The 19,713-nt window shown below is 44.2% G+C and overlaps 2 protein-coding genes across 2 annotated transcripts in view; one reads left to right on the top strand and one right to left on the bottom strand.

Moving 5' to 3' along the window:
• EIF2AK3 (eukaryotic translation initiation factor 2 alpha kinase 3) overlaps positions 1–7,699 on the top strand; it is a gene marked incomplete at both ends in the record, with an annotated part of 40,031 nt that extends 32,332 nt beyond the window's left edge. The window contains 5 exons of the mRNA XM_079534407.1: positions 129–915; positions 3,740–3,907; positions 4,423–4,524; positions 6,387–6,449; positions 7,523–7,699. Of these exons, the coding sequence (XP_079390533.1) occupies positions 129–915; positions 3,740–3,907; positions 4,423–4,524; positions 6,387–6,449; positions 7,523–7,699 (1,297 nt within the window). The remainder of the gene's footprint in view (positions 1–128; positions 916–3,739; positions 3,908–4,422; positions 4,525–6,386; positions 6,450–7,522) is intronic.
• Positions 7,700–9,573: 1,874 nt separating this feature from the next.
• Positions 9,574–13,629, bottom strand: LOC306945464 (histamine H2 receptor-like; the record flags this gene model as incomplete). Its single annotated transcript, XM_079534186.1, has 4 exons — positions 9,574–10,252; positions 10,845–11,021; positions 13,217–13,502; positions 13,605–13,629. 4 exons carry the CDS (start codon positions 13,627–13,629, stop codon positions 9,574–9,576), a joined length of 1,167 nt encoding a protein of 388 aa, XP_079390312.1.
• Between the last annotated feature and the right edge of the window lie 6,084 nt (positions 13,630–19,713).

Genomic DNA, 19,713 nt, shown 5'->3' with positions numbered 1-19,713 from the left:
AGCAGATTTTGTATAGGGATAGTTATTTCCTGTTTTGCCAGAACTTTGTTTTCAGAAAAAGTCTTCTGAAAATGCATTCTAGTGGGATGAAGTTCTGTAGTACTGACCTCTTCATTTTGTTTTCCTAGCACCGATTGGCCACTCAGTTCTGCCAGTCCAATGGACGTCCCATCATTCAAGATCAGAACAGAGCCATTTTCTACAAAGGACCACATTGAAGTTATTGCTACTTCATCGGAGAAGGGAAGGTCTTTCTCTGTGGGAATACCACGTGGTCAGTCTGATTCATCTGAAAGTGAGTTCTCTCCTCTGGAATTTTTTGCTTCAGACAACAGGGACTTGCACCAGTCAGCAGATCCACTGTTAAACCTTCAGGACAGCGTTCTTACGGGCTGTGATGTAGAAGACAGTACTATCAACAGTAATGAGCTGGGTCACTCCGAGTTGGATCACTCCCTGGAAGTCTGTCTTCCAGCTGTTCCTGTGGTACAGCTGAGGGAAGGGACCTCCTCCTCTATTGTGTTCGAGGATTCTGGTTGTGGAAATGCTTCTAGTAAGGAAGATAAAATTGATGCTTCGTGTGATGAAAGTCTTTCTGAGGACAAGCCAACGAGTACAAAGGAACCTGGTAACAAGAAATCTTCAGGAAGTCCCCTATCTGTTTCTCCACCAAGGCCAACAAGTTTAAGCCTGGACCTTTCTAAAAATACTACAGAAAAAGTCAAGCCCACCTCTCCAAAGGTGTATCTTTACATCCAAATGCAGCTCTGCAGGAAAGAGAACCTTAAAGACTGGATGAGCAGACGATGCATAATAGAGGAGAGGGAAAGGACAGAGTGTCTGCAGATATTTCTGCAGATAGCTGAAGCAGTTGATTTTCTGCATAGTAAAGGATTAATGCACAGGGATCTTAAGGTTTGTATTCCTAGGATACTATTGGAAATGTTTTTATCTGTTGGCATGGTCGTGATCAAATGTCTGAAGTTTCCAAATTGTGGTTTAAATTCCTTTATTTGTATTTATTTTAGAGCTAGTGGTGGCAATGGTGATTAGGAGACAGTTGGACTAGATGATCTTGTAGGTCGTTTCCAACCTTGTGATTCTATGATTTCCCATGCTGGCAGTGTCTTGTACACAAACATTTTTCTCATTTACTACCATGAGATTATGAGATTTTCTTCGGAGTTGTTGTAACTTGAACTGTCTGTGCTCTACTGTTGTAAAATTCCTGAAACACGTGGACTGCCTCAAATGGCATTGCTAGCTTGGGTGTTAGCAGTTACACATTTGACTGCTCCTAACAGCAGTGCCAGAGTGTTCATCTGTGTCAAGTTCTGCTTTAAGCTGGCAGATCATGTGCTGCTACAGGTAGGTGGTGTGGTGGGTTTTTTTTTTGTTGTTGTTTTGTTTTGTTTTTAATGTGAGTAGTGCAGTATTAGAAGGAAACAACAGAACGGATGAGGCTGGCAGGGACCTCTGAGTCCTTCTGGCCCAGCCCAGCCCTAGCAGGAACACTCAGAGCAGGATGCCTAGGCCCACATCCAGGCAAATTTTGAAGAAAAACCCAGATTTTGAGTAAACTCCCACTCTCTGGTCCCTGTGCCAGTGCACCAGCCTAGCACAGCAGTGCTGCCTGATGTGTTGGGAGAGCTCCTGGGCTTTGGGTTATGCCTGGACAACACTGAACAAAGCCTGTCTCTGTCCTCTTGCACTTTCCTACAGGCATTTGTGGACACTGAGATCCTTCTGAGCCTCCTCTACTGTAGGCTGAGCAGCCCCAGTAGGAGAGTCTCACTAAGATAGTTGACTACCTATCACTGACCTCAGGATGGATGTTAAAAAAGCTGAATTCACATCTGTATAACAATTTGGAGTTGTAGTGCTCCAGGAAGTAAAAATTAATTATTCATTCCTGCAGGTTTGGTTTTTTTACAGCAAGACTTTTTGTACCCCATACATTTTTATGGCTTTTTTAGTTTATGGCATTTTTTTGTGGCATTTGTAGTTCAGGAACTTTATACAGGTTTCTTCATTGCTGAGCTGTATGGCAAAGAAAGCTATTTTGAAACCTGTTCTGTCCTTTCAAGTGAAGCAGATAATTCTGGTATACATCTTCTGTTTTCCATAGAAATACTGCTGGACAGCAGCAGTGTTAATCCTGGTTTGGGAGAATGTAAGTTCTATGTTACTGCTCTAGGATTGAAATGTGAACTGTTCTGGAATTGAATGTTGAGTCAGTGCTGACTCTCCAAAAGCAAATTTCTGGGGGATTCATGATCTTTTAATGTCTGATAACATCCAGGCTGTTAATTCTGGAAGTGAGCGCTGTACAGCATGGGAAAGGCTGTGGTTGTTTTTACCTTTGATGTTGAAGATGACTGAAGTCAAGCAAGACTTCTGTGTCTTCCTTTCATTTTGCTTCATTTGTGCCTAGTCTTGATGGAAGTTGTAGCTCTGGGAGTGTTGGTATTTGTTACACAGTACCAGAATTTAGGTAAAGGGCCCAGCTGAAGTTAGTCTTACTCTTCTAAGCTGTGAGGGATTGACTCCTTTGCTTTTGTCAAATGGAGATGCCTGTTACTTGAGGAGGCATTGTTGCCTACCTCAGTGTAGAAAGCACTGAAATGCTTACAACCATTCTTGTAGCTCCTCAGTAATCATCTGGTAGCAGTAGAAGCAGAACATGAAAATACCATCTTGGACATGGCTGTTAAAGGGGATTCAAGTTCAGTAACACAAAAAGATAACCAAAGTTAGAAAAAGCTCATGAACCTATCCAGCATTAAGCTATTACTTTGAGCCATTATCTGAAAAATCTTTAGTGCTTAAGGAAATGACCAGAGAAGCAATTTAATCATTATGTCAATATGTTGCTGGATGTTATTAATTAACACATTTCTTAACAGTACTGTCTGTTGTAACCCTCTGCAGACTCTTAGTTTGCTGTTCAATAAAGCTTAGATAGATGGTCTTGAAGCTGATTCATTCTTGTCATTTGCATGGAGTTTTGTTGCAACATCTTAAGGTCAGTGTTAGCAACTATTTTGAACGTGAGGTTGTATTTTATTTATTTGGTTGAACAACTTGAGAAGGCTTTCCCAAAACAGGCTTAACAGGGTAGTAGCTTTTGTGCACTAAATGAGCTGTAACTCCAAAGGACATTCAGTCCTGAAAAGTACAGTGGGTGATAAGACCTGGCTCAGGTGGCAGTTTTACAGGCAGGCTATGAGTAATGTGAAACTAACAAGTTAGATACCTCAATAGCTCAGCAATAAGCAAATAGTTTTGTTTCTACATGCTTATGAAAACTAGTAGCCTTTTCTTCTGTCTTTTCTGGCACAGAGTGGGTTTGCTTTTAACAGAGGAAATTGGATGGACTTCGAAATAGGAATTCTTGGGAACTGTGGAGCTCTTAAGCACTGTTACAGAAACGGTTATCCCACAGTTAAACTATGCAAAGCTGACTGCAGATTGGAAATCTAGGAACAAGGTCTACTTTTATTGATAAGATAAGGTGTTGTGCCACACACTGGTTAATAATACTGTGAATGAGTGTAATACTCAGAGATTGGAATTAAAAAAACAACAAGAAAACTTCAGTCAGATCTGTAACACATGATGTGAATGTGCCATATGTTTGGAGAGTTAAGATAACTTACCTGTGCCATTCCCCACAATCTGCCAAAACACAGACTTGTTTATAACGTGCTTTTTTCTTTCCACCTGTTTGTTTTCCCAGCCTTCCAATATATTTTTCACAATGGATGATGTAGTAAAGGTTGGGGATTTTGGACTGGTAACTGCTATGGACCAAGATGAGGAGGAGGAATTGGTACTCACCCCAATGCCAGCTTATGCCAGACACACAGGACAAGTAGGGACCAAACTCTACATGAGCCCAGAACAGGTTTGTGTTCTCTCAAACTATTTCCAGCACCACCTTGAAGACACTTGAATTCCTGGGAGCTCAAGGATCAAGTAGTCTTTCTAGTAAACTGTTACAATCAGGTTTATGTTATTTCTCATCGAAGTAGAGTTTTGAGCTAAACTGAATTCCAAAATGAATATTTTAAACATAAAATAGCAAAAACGAACACTAAAAAGGGTTGGTGACCTGTTCTTTGGTGCACTGATTTATCTTGCTCTTAATGTATTAGGCTGGGTAATATTCAAGTCAATAAAGAACGTGGTATTCTTCAGGAGGTTTCAGCTGAAACGTGGCTAGGTCTGCAAAGGGGAGCTGATGATAGGAGTTGTTTACTCACACTTGCTCAAGTTTGATGTGTCAAAAGGCTGTTACAGTTAGCACCTGTTCTGTGCTTTTCTGCTCTGCACAGAGCAGTGCGTGGGAAGTTGTTTGATTACACTGTACGTAATTCTGTGACCAAACTGGCTGACCTCACCTGAATTCTGAATTTTCAGATCTGTGGGAACACCTATTCTCACAAAGTGGATATATTCTCTTTGGGACTGATCCTCTTCGAGCTGCTTTACCCTTTCAGCACACAGATGGAGAGAGTCAAGGTAGGTATGGTGCAGCAGCAAGGATTAGCCTCTGCTTCATCACTTCTTCAAAAGAATTGCTTCGTAAGACACTTGCAAGAGGTTCTTCTCAGCTTTAAAAAAGCCTTGGAATTAGGAACATGGAATCTTTATCAGCCTTGTCCAGATTCCCTGAATCACTGGAAATGAATTGCAGCCTTCCTTATATGTGCAGTTGAATTGAGGCTGCAGTTTCTTTACAAACATTCTCTGTTGTGGTGCCAAGTAAGAGGAAATACTGAACTGAGATATCTGAGATCTTAAGCGAAAAGTAAGTGTTGCAACTACAAGCCTACCAACTCATTCTTCATTCAGGAACTGGAGCCATGCTGTGCATTTTCACTATTTCTTCTTTTTGCATTTCCAGTGCATTTCTTTAATGAAAAAAGTGAAAAATTGTTGTTCATTTTCTAATAATAAAATCTTAGCAGTAATTCCCGCTCAGTGTGAAGCACCATGTTCCCTGTAATAGGTGACTTTCATTGAATCCAATGTGAATTTGAAGTTTTGATGTATCTTCCTTGCTGTTAAGATGCATGAAATCAGGAAAAAGTTCATAGAGAAGAGCAAGGGCTACAGCCAGAAGGGTTTTTCTCTTGCACATGGTGACCAATGACCTACACAGGAATGAGAGTTGTCACAACCTGTATTTATCAAATCAGTATGTTTAGTGCTTTGAAATGCTCCTGTGAAGATGGATTGCTTAGCAGAGAAGTTAAAATCATGCTGTGAGTGCAGGCTGGCCAGATACTTTGCTTATTCTGGTCTTGCTTCCTGGTTTTTGTTGTTTTTTTTTTAATGAATAAGAGCATGGTCTGGAGGAGGAATAACAGTGCTGAATCTGAACCGCTTGCCCTAAAACCAATTTGAGATTCCCTAAATGAAATTAGTTTTACTGACACTTACACCTAATAACTCTCCTTGGTTTTTAGGTCTCCTGCAGGACTGATTATAAGCTTTGCCCTTCCTGTTTCTATTCTGAGTACAGAGGCAAAGCAGTTAATCAGTGAATCCTAAATCTAACTCAATACCCCAGGAATTTTGATTCTTAGAAGGAGAGTAAGAAGGTTGCCCTAACTTTCCCTGATTTTTTTGAACTCTTTTTGATAAAATCAAAAAGAACTTCCAGCCATTTATTGTCTATTCTGGAGCTTGGCTTCTGTAATATTTGCTTCCAGCTTGTTACACTGATGTTTTCAGTGGCCAGTCTTTACTACTATGTGCGGAAGCAAAGAATGCCCTGTCTGATCTATGAGCCCAGTAAATTCTAGGAGTCTGTGACCAAGGACTGAAGAATACCCATAAGGAGAATATGAGACCTGCCACTGTCACAGGCTGTTAGTAGTTACCCTGTGACAGTACCCTTCATTTCCAAATTAGATGTTTGAAAACAGATCACTAAATGCAGCCTGACTTGGTAGAGGAAAGCACTGTTTGCAGCAGTTTTCTGTAATAAACTCCAGTTCTCATGAACTGGGGTTTGACTGTTGCCCATCACTATTAGCTGGTTAGTTTGTACTTTCAGTGGAGTAATAATGGGTTTGTTTTAACTTCAGAATTCTTGTATTTTGTGCTCAAAGTTTTGCAGTATTGTAGTTTTGGGGGGGAACTGTCACTAGGTGGAGCCAATGTGCTCTTTATAGAAGGAGCAGTGACTGAGCTGCGTGCCTAGGGAACAAGCAACTTAACCATTAAAGTACGTTGTGATCTTAACCTCTAAAACAAAACTGAAAAATGCAGCTTTTCTTCATTAGGCTGATTTGTTTGCATAGGTTAAAAAATAAGAACAATAGTGTCAAATGGTGTTTTGGAAAAGCTTCATCTTTTTCTTAACGTTTCTGTAGACCCTGAGCGATGTTAGGAATCTGAACTTTCCAACGTTGTTCACTCAGAAATATGCACAAGAGGTAAGTATGTCTCCTGCTAATAACTGTAGCTTTTTTCTTTGCTTTCCAATTGCTTTGCAAGTAAAAAAGAAAACAAACAAACAAAAACAAAGTACCAAACCCATCAACTTTGCTATTAAGACACATTTCTCTATCCGTGATGTACTTTACTGTGTTTCAAAGTTATAATATTGTGGACATTGATACTTCTGTCACAGGGTTTATCTCCAGTAACTATACAGTGTTACTCAGCTCCCCTTTGGCACTTGATGTCATTTATGTTGCATACTTCTTGCCATGAGTTCTTGCAGCAAATCCATATTCACAAAGAGAACATGCAGAGTTGTAGACAGGTAGAAGTGGAGACAGTGTGGTAGCATGGTGTAGAATTGTGGCTGCATGGGATCTAGCTCCAGGAATTGCATCTCTCAAGTAGAAAACCATATACTGAATTGGTCATCCTTAGAGCTATACACTTTCAGATAAGGAGGAGGTGATGTATAGAAGCCCTCCAGTAAAAAGCTGAGATGCTTTTGGGTTTTCATGGTAGCTTCAGACCAGTAGCTAAATGAGAGCTTCCCTGCTGGTTTTACAGCTGCCAAGTGACAGGGCCAATGGGATGTGCTGTGCTCAGTTGGAACAGGACGTTTTCACTAATAAAGATGTTCTGCTAAGTAACTGAGATAAACCTTCAGACTATTCTCATACTTAAAGGAAAGCCATCACCATCAAAAATTACTGCATTGCTTTAAACATGGTGATTAAATGTGAAGCTCAAAATTACTCATGAATGACACTTAAAATATTTTAAAATTCTTATGATTTCAAATCTTATAAATGTTTTATAACTCCATTGAATCTTGGGCCAGTTTTGGTTTGCCAAATTGATTGTTGTCCTTGATAGTAAAAGCAATTTAAGGAATAAATTACAGTGCTGTATTTTCCAACATTTAAATCACTCCTGACTTCTGTGCCAAAGTAGTAATGCCCAGATTACTAAGGAGGCAGTTGTTTATATTGACACGAAATCAGAGCATTAAATAGGAATGAAGGCATGAATTGGTTTGAGCAGCACGTCTCGTGCTTTCTTTCAGTACATCATGGTGAAGGACATGCTCTCTCCGAGTCCCACTGAAAGACCAGAGGCGGCTGCAATCATAGAAAATCCTGTATTTGAGGACCTGGAACTCCCAGCCAAACCAGTGCTGAGGCAGAGGTCACGGACAATGAGTCTATCAGGAAATAAGCATTCAAGACAACCAAGCAAATAATTATCCTCAGGATCACTTCTTCCACTCAGCAGGTTTTCAAGGGATTGTTCATCAGAAGGATCCTATGATGCAGAATATCTGTCTTGGAAATGTTTACTTATGCTTTCTTTTGCCATAGCCAATGTTTAAGATGTTGGATGGAGTTTTGTTTACTTTGACAGCCAACAAAAGCCACACTTTCCACATTTCATTTTGTTTATCTGAACTCTCCTTGGCAGGTGGGTTCAGCTACTGTGCTTACCAATGTTGTGCTCCTTTATCTCTTTCTGGGGGGTTGGGATTTCTGGAAGATTTTTTTTTATACCTTTTTTTTTTTGTTCCTGAAGCTTGTATATGTCTGCTTGCTGGGTAAGCGAGAGACCTGTAACGTGTAAATAGAATTAAAATACTGTATTTTTATAGAGCAAATTACAGTCTCTAAGCCTAGTGAGTGTAGATCTGAATCACTTGCTCTTCGGTGAAATGAAGATGATTTGGGAAAAGAAAAACAGAAGAAAAACCACAAAACAATGACTCCATTTTTTGTCTCTGGTAGGTAAACTGGGAATCTGCACTATTTTTAAAGCAAAAAAATTACCACAGCTGTACATACTGTCACTCTTCATAGCCAATCTTTACAGGAAAGTTTTTCATATTTCTACACTGTAGTAGATCTTAGGGAATGCATTTTATACAGATAAACCTGTAGGGAAGGGAAAGGAGCTTTTTGCTATTAAAAGAGGGCTTATAGACAACGGTTGGAAGAGCCATAATAAAAATTATGTACAAAAATGTTGTGATTCTGACAATTTAAACCTAATGAAGTCATACGTGTCGTATGTAATCTTGTAGATTTGTACTTTAAAAAGAAAAATCAACTGGTAGGCATTTGTGTAATCTGCTAATTTAACTGCCTAATGCCGTGCTTTTATTTCTCATTGTAAATATGTTAATTTTTATTTATAAAATACAGAATCAATCCATTTGGGTTGGTGGTGTACAGAATGCACTCGCTATAATCGCTGAGCGCATTAATTATTGTGACTTATTTAAAGTCTAAATGATTTAATAAACTTTTTTATTTAAAACAGTAGTAGTGGCTTCTGTTCAAAACCTGCAGCTGTGTGCTGCAGGTGGCAGTCTCACGCAGCTGGAACTGGCAGCTAGTCTGTATCTGTAACTGGTTTACTTTCTTGTCTTGTACTTGCCCAATGCTGCAAGGAAATGAGATACAGACAGAGCAGGAAGCAAGGCATGAGGTATCTCAGCATTTTTACAAGTGTGTGCTCCATCAGTGCTGTATAGCTCAGCTCGTGGCAGAGCTGCACAGACTTCACAGTGCATTACAGGCAAGTAACTTTGCTGGTGTTGGGCACCTGTAAGCTGCAGCTCAGAGTGCAGAGAGCGTGCAGCTGAGCCCCGTGCTGCCTTTATTGAACACCAACTTTGCTCTTTGGCCACATCCTTCCCATCACCTCCCGTTTGCAGAATGACACAGGTGCACTACTAAAACTGGTTAAATTTATAATGTAAAGTGCAAGAGCTGTAATTGCTGGATCAGAGAGATTGTTTCAACGTAAGCTGTAGGAAGTGACCACGATGTATACAGAGGAAGTCAAGTTGATGTTATACCGAAATATTTCTCTAGCATGAAGATTGAATTTGTCTTAGGAAGCACTCATTTTAAAAAATAATTACCCAGGAAGGCATTTGCTCCATTTGCTGTAGCAAACTGGTTCTTGTTCATAGAACTGTGGTATAATTGCATTTTAACCATATGCCCCCAGCTGTCACATTCCAGTCCCTTCTTCCCCTGTTTTCAAGACAGTTATTCTTCCATTAGGACACAGTCTTGAATGTTCTGTACCACCTCCTCCAGTAACTGGTTCTGGACTCTACTGCTTGGGCTTGCCCTGCTGGGCATCACTGGGCACTGGCACTGTAATGCTGTAGTCCAAGTCTGGAGCAGTCTTGGTGAAGGTGGCTATGGAAACCATGTCTTCTCCAGTGTCCACCTGAGACCTGTGCCTGCAGATGAGCAGCTTCCTCAGGGCCCGCTGGAAGTCCCTGTTGAGGAAAGCATAGAGCACGGGGTTGATAGTGGAATTGCAGTACCCCAACCAAGTGATGATCTTGAAGGTTTCAACCAGGACTGTGCTTGCGGAGTTGCTGCCCCTGGCAGCAAGCCACACGTTCAGGACAAAGTATGGCAGCCAACACAGCACAAAGACAGAAATGATGATGCTGATGGTCCGTGTGGCCTTGTTCTCCAGCTGCAGGTGGTTCTGCCGCTTGCTGTTAGGGTGGTAGTGGATGTCCAGGGTCTGAGACACGATACGAGTGGCCTTGAGCCGGGAAGCTCGATAGATGAAGAAGTACATACTGCACATGACCATGAAGGGGACGAAAAACGCAAGAGCAGATGCTACGATGGCAAAAATCCAGTTGGTGACGAAGATACATTCCGTGCCTGCATCGAAATCCACCCCGGGGATCTCATTCCAGCCCTTCATGACGGGAAGGAAGGAAATAAGGGAGGAGTATACCCAGACTGTGCAGGTCATCACAACGCATCTGCCAAAGGAAAGAGATGGGGAGAGGAGAGAGGGTCTGAGTTACTTTGAGCTGAGAACATCCAGTACAATTCAATCCCCATGGTAACATTTGTGGGATATCACTGTTCAGTAGTCCCAGAGGGCTTTGAGAAGCCACCAAGCACAGAAAAAGCTGGAGTACAATAAGTCTATACGTGAACAGCTCTAATAACTGAGTACTAGGATCTGTGGCTTGCAGAATTGGGGTCAGTGTAAGAGGTGCTCTGAGCCAGGTGGGAGAAAAAAAACAAAACAAAAAGAAAGGTTTTACAAAGGATTTTTATTAATATTTAAAGTAACAGCAGGCAGATTTTTCTGATTGGTTTCAGTATTAGCTTCCAGCCATTACCCTCAGACAACCTTCTCCACCCTGCAGTCCTCACTTCAGTGTTTTACATGAAACCTTGACAGGAGGAACATTCTGCAAAACTTCAAATGGAGCGAAGTTTCTTTTCTCACATAGTTCTGATTTGGGGCAGAAAATGCCAACAGCTTATTTGGGCTCTGCTTGCTACAGGCTGTGCCCAAGCGAAAATTTGGAGGGAGCTGGAATGAGGAGCAACTGCACTCACCTGCCACGGGACATCCTTCTGGAATAGTGAGATGGGGTCACCACAGAGCAGTATCTGTCCAAGCTGATAAAGCACAGAGTGACAATGGAAGCGGTGCAGAACATGACATCAAAGGAGATCCAGACCTTGCAGAACAGCTTCCCGAATAACCACATCCCCGTCACCTCGTAAATGATGCTGCAAGAGAAATGGGTAGAAAACAAAGCTGGAAAGGCTGATTTAACGTATTTCTGGATTGCACTGAAATAATGTTTCTCACACGGAGGTGCTCAAGAGGAGTGCACAGCAAAGTTAAGGTCAGTTACACACCAGAGATTAGCCCTCCAAGAGCAATCCAAGGCATCAACCCATGCATAGAACGAGGCTGAAGAAGATCAAGCCCATCCTCCCTGCTTGTGTTGTAAGAAGTGCTCTGTTCCCAGAGTTCCTCGCATTTACGTCTGCACAGCTTTGTTCATCACCGCTTTCTCCAGTGCCCTTTGAAGCACTGACCTTTATCAATCCTCCTCGGTTCCTAAGGTGTGGAAGGTGCCCACTTTTCAATTCTTGGGTTAAAAGAGTGGAGGCTAGGAGGAAGCCTACGCAGCTTGTACCTTATATAGCCCAGAAACGCCTCAACCAAGGGAACACACCAGCAAAAAGCAGGCATTATGCCAAAATCATTCCCTGCAAAGTCAGAGGGGCCTATAAGAAGTGAGCAGCGATGGAAGGAACATATGGCAGCTGTAGGAAAGCTGATGCGTGCTCCTATAGCATTCAGCTAGATGCAGTTTGCTTCCCTTCTCTGTAGCTCCTGGAGTGCTGCTGAAACAACCATTGTGTGGATTTGATGTGGAGAGCTGAGTAACAACCTGTTCCTGCAGAGCTTTAATTATCCTCTAACTTCACAGCTTTACGGTCAAATACAGTGGAAGCAGAGCAACAGCACTGCAGTGCCCTTAGGTGGGCTCTTAGGTTGGCAGAAACAGCCAACATGATGTCAGGAGCCAGGAATCAACGCCTGCTCTGCTTTTAATTAGCAGCAGTTCATTAAAACTACTGGGAAAGGTTGTTTCAAAGCACGATAACTGCTCTGAGTGCATTAGCAGAGCACAGTGCTGTTGAAGGGCTCCAGCTCTTTTCCTTCCCTTTGACATGTGCTGCCATGCCCGCTGAGGAGCAAACTGCAATTTGGAAGAGCTATATGGATGTGCAGCTGAGAACCATCAGCAAAATGAATCTCCTGGTGAGGTCCCTGCCTCATTCCCAGTGACTTCAATGGGGTACGAGCAGGTTAGGTCATCCTACAGCTAAGCTGTAACCAAGTCCCTGGGGTAATAGACTTCAGCTGCTTTATCCAGCTCCAAGAGCACTGAATGCAGTGCAGCCACCTGCCGTACACAGACTTATGGCCACTCTGCAGCGTGAGACAGCAGAGCCCACAAGTTGCTTTGGTTTCATAGAACCATAGGATCTTCCAGGTTGGGAAAGATCTTTGAGATTACCAAGTCCCAGCACCAAACCATGTCCCTCAAGCCACATCCACACATCTTTAATACCTCCAGGGATAGGACTCCACCACTTCCTTCATTAAATATAGGGTGAGCATAAATTACCCTTCTTCTCAAGCAAAATCCTTACTTTTGTACAGAGTGAGGAGATGGCCTTTGTTTTGATAACAGTGACAGTTATCAATTTGCAATGGTAATATGTGTAAAACAATTCCCCAGACTCAGTGAATCACATTTGATTTCCCACTGAACACTGCAGCGTTTTTTGTCTGTTGATGTAAGCAAATGATCTGTCTTGAAAGGTCACCAACCTTCCCAACAAACCCCACTCAGCATTGGCTGAGCCAGAAGGAACAATGAAAATTCAGTGTTTTGCCATGAATATGAAGAACAACACCATTGCAATAGCCTAGCAAGTCCACTGATCTGAAATTGTTAAGTTTTCTTACACAAGTAAAGATGTAAGGGTTATTTTTACTTCTCCCTCCCACTACCAGAAGATAAAACAGAAGGTTAAAGCGGTATAAAACCAACTGCACATAATTTCACTGTGCTGATTTCAACAGACTGGGAGAGACGAGGGGAAAATATCCTCCGTGATTTGCTCTACCTTTGAAACGTTAGTGGCCCCCACGCAGTCATTGCAGTTAATGATGACACACCAGGGGCTATCCCCACCTCTCATCCTCCAAATGCTGCCAAAACATTCAGCAACATTCAGACTGCCTCCATCACCCTGGAGCCCTTCCATAGCCAGCAAGAGAAAAACTCTCCATTCATGACAAAAGAAACCTCACCAACAGGTTTGGGTCAGGAAACTGAGGCACAGAAACATCTGTAATCACTGACCCAGCATTCAGATCTTGGGCGAGCTCTTCTTACCTGAACGGCATGACAAGGCAAGCCACAAGGAAGTCTGCCATGGCCAAAGACATGATAAACATGTAGGTGACAGTCCGCAGCCTCTTTTCCACCACCGGGCAAATAAAGACTACTGTATTTCCCAGGAGTGTGACCAAGTCAATGAGGGTCAGTACGAGACCAATGGCCACCTCCTGGAGGCCGATCCCTGCCCATCTGCCAGCTCCTTTCACAAAGGATGACGTAGAAGAGAAATTAGAGAGCCACGACTCATTTTTGTCCATCAGCATCTTCCCACCGTTAAGAGCTGAAAGAGAGAAAAAGGGGAAAACGTTAACACTTCAAAGCACGGTGAAAGGAAGTACAGAAAACATTTATGTTCTGCTGGCTTCAAGGAAAATCCACACACCCTGCTGTGCCTCTGCCATCACCATCCCATGGTCATCAGCTCAGAAGTGTCTGGCACAACGTGCCGTGCTGGCTGAAGTTCTCCCTGGCAATTAAAACCTCTCCAGTGAAGGACAAGCGAAGAGTGCTGAGAAGAGAGGGAACTCAAGCAAACAACTGTAAGCCAAATTAAAGCAGCTCTGCTAAGTCCCACTTAGCAAGAAGCCGTAGCCTCAAAATACATCCTTGGGATCACCTCATGCTATCCACAGACCAGGTGAGACTGCTAACCCAGGCTGGGTGCTTTCGTAATCCATAGTTTATACATAGCCTGGATTGTCCTGTTTGTTTTTTAGGCTCTGAAGGTATGATTTTTCTCCCACAGGTAGAGAACAGTAGGCAGCTCCATCCCATGCTCTGAATCGCAACCAGAGCTGCCAGTAATCCTTATGGCAAGCAACTAATTTAGGGCCTTGGGTGCAGCAGACTTGTGTTCCCTTCTGAGCACAGCAGGGATGCTCCCAGCTCCTCAGTGGGTCAGGATAAATGTCCCCATGACCAATATGCCAGTGATGGGCCCTTTAATGTCTGTCACACTCCCCAGCACCCTCATAACCGCTTGGTCAGCATGAAGAGCCCTCAACAACTTGCTTATTCCTCATACAGAAGCAATTTCAGGCTCCTGGACACCCCTGCAGCTCCTCTAACACTGTGATAAACCGAACCTGCAAACAATTTCCAAGAAGTGAAAGTACTGTGGATTTATATAATGACATAATGATGTTCCCCGTTTTGTCTCTGATCCCTCCTCGCTGCAATTCCTAATGCTGTTTGCTGCTTTTGATTGGCACTTAGCACTAAGATGACCTGTTCATGATCTAAAGATCTCCTTCCTGAACGGCAGCGCTCAGCTCAGAGCCCACTGCTGCACACACAAAGGTAGGAAGCAATCAGGTTCCTTCCCTTGCATCATCACTGATGTCTGCCACTTCACAGCTAAATTTCTCCTACCATTTAATGCTCTGTCACTGAGCCTCATAAAAGCTTTTCTGCAATTTTTTGGGACAGGCCTCACAGCATTAAGATGGGCTCCCAAGACACAGAAAACTCAGATTTCACTCAATTTCAAGTTTTTCTCCTGTTTTTCCTTTGCACCGGAATAATTATAGATGGGAGCGCTGTGTTTCTGCCTGAAGTGTTTAGATGTGACACTGAAACACGGGCTTAGCAGTCACATCTGCCCATCACACGTGCCCACGTGATTCTTTGGTAAGCATTTGTACAAAGCAGATCATTACTTACACACAGCTGCTCTGGTGATGATCCGTGAGCACGTGCTGCATTCAAACTTCAAGGAGAAGAAGTCTGTCTTTGCAGTCTCTCTATGATGCTCGAGTACCACCTTAGTTACTGGTACAGGCTGGCTTAGAAGGTCTTTCCTAGTGAGAATTCTAACAGCAAGCTGCTTATAATGCAGGATACATCTAGAAGGACACAACAGTGCTCAAACAGAGGTGACAAACATGTCCACATTCACAAAGCATCGAAGAAACACGCGTATTATTGTTTGGTTATGACACAAAGACACACTGAGCAGCTGGAAATCAGGCGCTCCTCATCTGGCCTTCTATGCCATTTCTCCAGCAAGAAATACTCAGCAAAAAGAAGGTTGTTGGATGCTTGAAACTTCAGGGCTGGGTCAGGGTGCAGACAACAGGGTCCTGCTGCTCCTGGCTGCATTTCAAGCATCCCCACATAGAGTCCTGGAAGTGCATCTGCACACTGTGTCAGACAGATTAGCCAGCAACTTCTTTCTTGCTTGCTAAGAAATGCTTCTCCTGAGTCACCTGGAGCCTTGTTAACACAGAAAAGCAGTAATCTTAAAACTTCTGGGACAAAACAGGATGGGCCATCCTTCCAAGAGATGTACTTTGCTGCTAAACCCTGCTAACCAAGGAAAAGCACAGGACAACATGCAGCTATGCCTCCCTACTGTGCTCCCACCTGTAAAGCAGTGAACCACAGAATATCCTGAGTTGGAAGGGACCCACAAAGCTTTTCAGGTATGTAAAGCATGCCTAAAAGACGGCTGCACCAGCAAGCACTGCCCAGCACTACTCTCTCCTTTTTCATCTGCAGAGTAGCATTTTTAGTACAAAAGATGATTTCTTCCCACCCCCAGATCAGCGCAGAATAACTCTAGGGCAGGTCTGGAAACACACCAGCAGCAAGCACGATCCTTACCTTCAAACCTGACCACGGCCACAGCTGGGTGAAGCATCACAGCAGCATCATAGAGCAGCAGTGGGATGCAGCATGCAGGACACCACAGTCCATTCCCACTCAGTGCTTGGAATTGGGCTGCATGCGAGCATCGTCTGCTCCACCTCCGTGCATCAAACCCTGCAGAAGTGAGTCTGCTGCTCTTCTCTGAAGAGCTGGCAGGAAGCAGTAAAACTCAGGGCAAACTTAAACCTGCAGTGTGAGGGCCAGAGAGCCCACAGGTGTCAGCGGTGCAAAACCCCAAAAGCCAAGGTGTGAACCTCAACCTGCAGGGATGCGAGCTCACAACCCCAGGGCTGCAAAACCGCAACCGCTGGGGCTACAGATCTTCAAGATGTTGGGTTCAGACCCCCCAACCCCGGGGATACCAGCACCCAAGATGCAAACCCGCAGCCCCCAGGATGCAAAACCCCGTGTGGTGGGGGTGCAAAACCCCAACCGTGAGGGCTGCAGATCCCCAACCCTGCGGCTGCCTGCACCAGAGATGCAAACCCGCAGCCCCCGGGATGCAAAACCCCGCGATGCAGGAGTTCAAAACGCCATCCCCCGGGATTCAAAACCCCATATCCTGGGGGGTGCGGAATCCCCACGGGCGAGCTGCGCATCCCTGCGGGTACAAAGCCCCCACCCCCGAGCACGCAAAGCCCCAACCCGCGTAGAAAACCCCCAGCGGCGAGAGCTCGGGGAGGCACAGCCAGCACTCCCGGCTCAGTGCCGGGGGTCCCCCGTTGCCCCCAGCCGGGCTGCACTTACCAGCAGCAGGCGGTGCCCCGGCCCCAATCCCTCGGGAGACCTCGGCCGCCCCGCCCCGCCCCGCCTCCCAGAGCCTCCACCCCTCAGGTCCCTCGTCTGCAAAACGAATGGTTTGGTTTTGTTTTGGTTTGGCTTTTTTTTTTTTTGGATGAGGGAGTCTGGAGTGTTTTACGTCGGGTTTGTTGCTTCAGAAATAGCAGATCACCCTCTGAAGGTAATGAAGTCTACTTTAAGTGGTGCTTTTCAACTCCAGCGATGAAATTAAACAGGAAAAGGAAAGGGAAAAAAATAAAAATTGATATCACAATTATCTATCTATCTATCTATCTATCTATCTATCTATCTATCTAATCTGCCTGCCTGCCTACCTACCTACCTACCTCCCTCCTCTTCAGGGAGCTGTTGGGGAGGGTCCAGAAGAGGGCCATGAAGATGATCAGAGGGCTGGAGAAGACAGATGAAGACAGGCTGAGGGAGCTGGGCTTGTTCAGCCTGGAGAAAAGAAGGCTGTGGGGTGACATCATTGCAGCCTTTCAGTACCTAAAAGGAGCCTATAAATAGGAGGGGAGCTGACTGAAAGGGTAGATAACATCAGGACAAGGGGAAATGGTTTGAAGTTGAGAGAGGGAAGATTTAGGTTGGATGTCAGTGGGAAGTTCTTCACTATGAGAGTGGTGAGGTGCTGGAACAGCTGCCCAGAGAGGTTGTGGATGCCCCGTCCCTGGAGGTGCTCAAGGCCAGGTTGGATGGGGGCCTGGGCAGCCTGGTCCAGTATTAAATGGGGAGGCTGGTGGCCCTGTATGTGGCAGGGGTTGGAGCTTCATGATCCTTGAGGTCCCTTCCGACCAGGGCCAGTCCGCGATTCTGTGATTCTATGATTAAAGATTCTATCTACATTGTAAATAACATGGGACTGGATAAATAGGCCCTGAGGAATGTCAGATGTGTTTTATTTTCTCTTTGTCTTTTCAAGAGGAAACATGTGAAGGCCCCTTGTTCAGCATTGCTTATGCAGGGCAACTGCATGAAGACTAGAAGGAAGAAGTGAGCATTTGCCTTCCTCTCTATCTTGATTCAGCCAGGTGTGAAGCTCTGCAGTCATCTCAGTGCTCGACACTGCTGCTCTGCTCCCTTCTCCAAAGGCTGTGGAGGGGATACATGCTCCTCATTTTGCCTGTCCCAGTTGTCTAAGTTACATACTTGAAGTAAAGAGCATGGAATGACATTTAGCCCTCTATCACTCTGCTGAAAAATCAGGATCCTCCCAAAATATACCCTGTGAAATCCATGGGAATTGCTGGAGCCTAGAACAGAGTTCATCAGGCATTTATTGTCGCAGCAATCATTATTTGAAGGCAGAGAGAAGATTTATACAGACGTGGAATTACAGACAGAATAGAAGAAAATAGCAGCAAGTGTTTGTAAGTACTGGGGTGTTTTTATGAATGCCCAACATTTTTCATCCTATGGGGCAATTTTCATAGAATCACAGGACGGCCTGGGTTGAAAAGGACCACAAAGCTCATCCAGTTCCAACCCCCTGCTATGTGCAGGGTCACCAACCAGCAGACCAGGCTGCCCAGAGCCACATCCAGCCTGGCCTTGGATGCCTCCAGGGATGGGGCATCCACAGCCTCCTTGGGCAACCTGTTCCAGTGCATCACCAGCCTCTGTGTGAAAAACTTCCTCCTAATATCTGACCTAAACCTCCCCTGTCTCAGTTTAAAACCATTCCCCCTTGTCCTATCGCTATCCACCCTCATAAACAGCCATTCCCCCTCGTGTTTATGCACTCTCTTCAAATTTGGGGTCACCGAATGGATTCCACTTGGAGAGCAGAAAGGACATTTCCTTCAAAACTTTCAAGACCAAACTTGAAAACAGAATAAAAGCCTCCCATTCCAGTGCTGACACACCCCAGTCTTTACTGGTGTTGGGAATGCAAACAAAGAGCACCCAAACAGAGAGCAGGACAAAGATGAGTGTGATTTTATGGGAATCTCTGGAACACAGACTGTGGGACTATCATTCCTCTCTATGGCAGCGAGCAGCACCATCTGAATTTTCATCTGACACCTTGAGGGGACCTTGGGCAATTTATCCCCTGGAAAAAGATGTAACGCTGTCAGATCACAGTCCTTGCACACTGACTAATAATCCAACAGAAATTTGGTAGTGCTTCTCAGCAAAATGTTTCTGCCTGTGAAAGGGCACGTCCTGGTTATCAGATGGTCAGGTTTGTAACGTAGGCACCCTGCTTACACCGCTGCACTTTCTCCCATGGATCACGGTGTTTTGCAAACAAAAGCCTGTTGTCCAGAAGGAGCCTTGGTTTTTCCCCTCTGTGTTAATGAGCCATCAACCAAGACTCAGTGAGTAAGGACAACATTCCCCCTAAGTGCCCAGACTGGGATACCAAGGCTGGGTTTGCACTGTGTAACTCAGTGGGCACTTTGGGCTCTCAAAGCCCTTTGAGAAATTCAAGCCCAAGAGGTACCACAACTCTCAAGCTGAGTCATCAGGACGTTTCTGTCAGCCTCCATCACTTGCCAAAAACTGCTCAATGATTCAGCATCGAGGTCTGAAACAAGAAGCTCTGGGTTCTGTGTGATAACATTTAGTGTCTAGTATGAGGGAGGGGTGTTGCAAATGCTTACCTTGGAAGGAAAGAGCAGCAGTGCCAGAGTGATACGTGGTGTTCTGAGTGGGAGGAGAGCACAAAAAAACAGTGGAAAAAGGCAATTTATCCCACAGAGTGCCACAGCCCAGTGCCTATTTAAATAGCTGCAGAATTTTTACTTACATCCAACAGTTGTGTTTCATGGCTCTGCTGTATTTCTGGCAACAGCAATGAAATTGTATTATAAATCTCTGAGGAAAAAAAAAAAATCATGTCTGACACTTACCATGAAAACCACTTCTCAGGCTGAAGGAAGTTGCCAAAGAAGATTTTCTTTTCCCTTTCTATTATTGTCCTGACAAGCTGGACAAGGGCTGCTTTCTCTTGTGCTGAAAAGATCTAATTATATTCATACATAAAAAAGCAGAAGGCAGCAATCATTTGTCTTGTGTGACTCATCACTGTCTTTCCAAAT

Source organism: Tetrao urogallus (genome assembly GCF_951394365.1).
Source record: "Tetrao urogallus genome assembly, chromosome: 4".
Taxonomy (NCBI): Eukaryota; Metazoa; Chordata; class Aves; order Galliformes; family Phasianidae; genus Tetrao; species Tetrao urogallus.
This window is presented reverse-complemented; position numbering and strand designations above follow the sequence as displayed.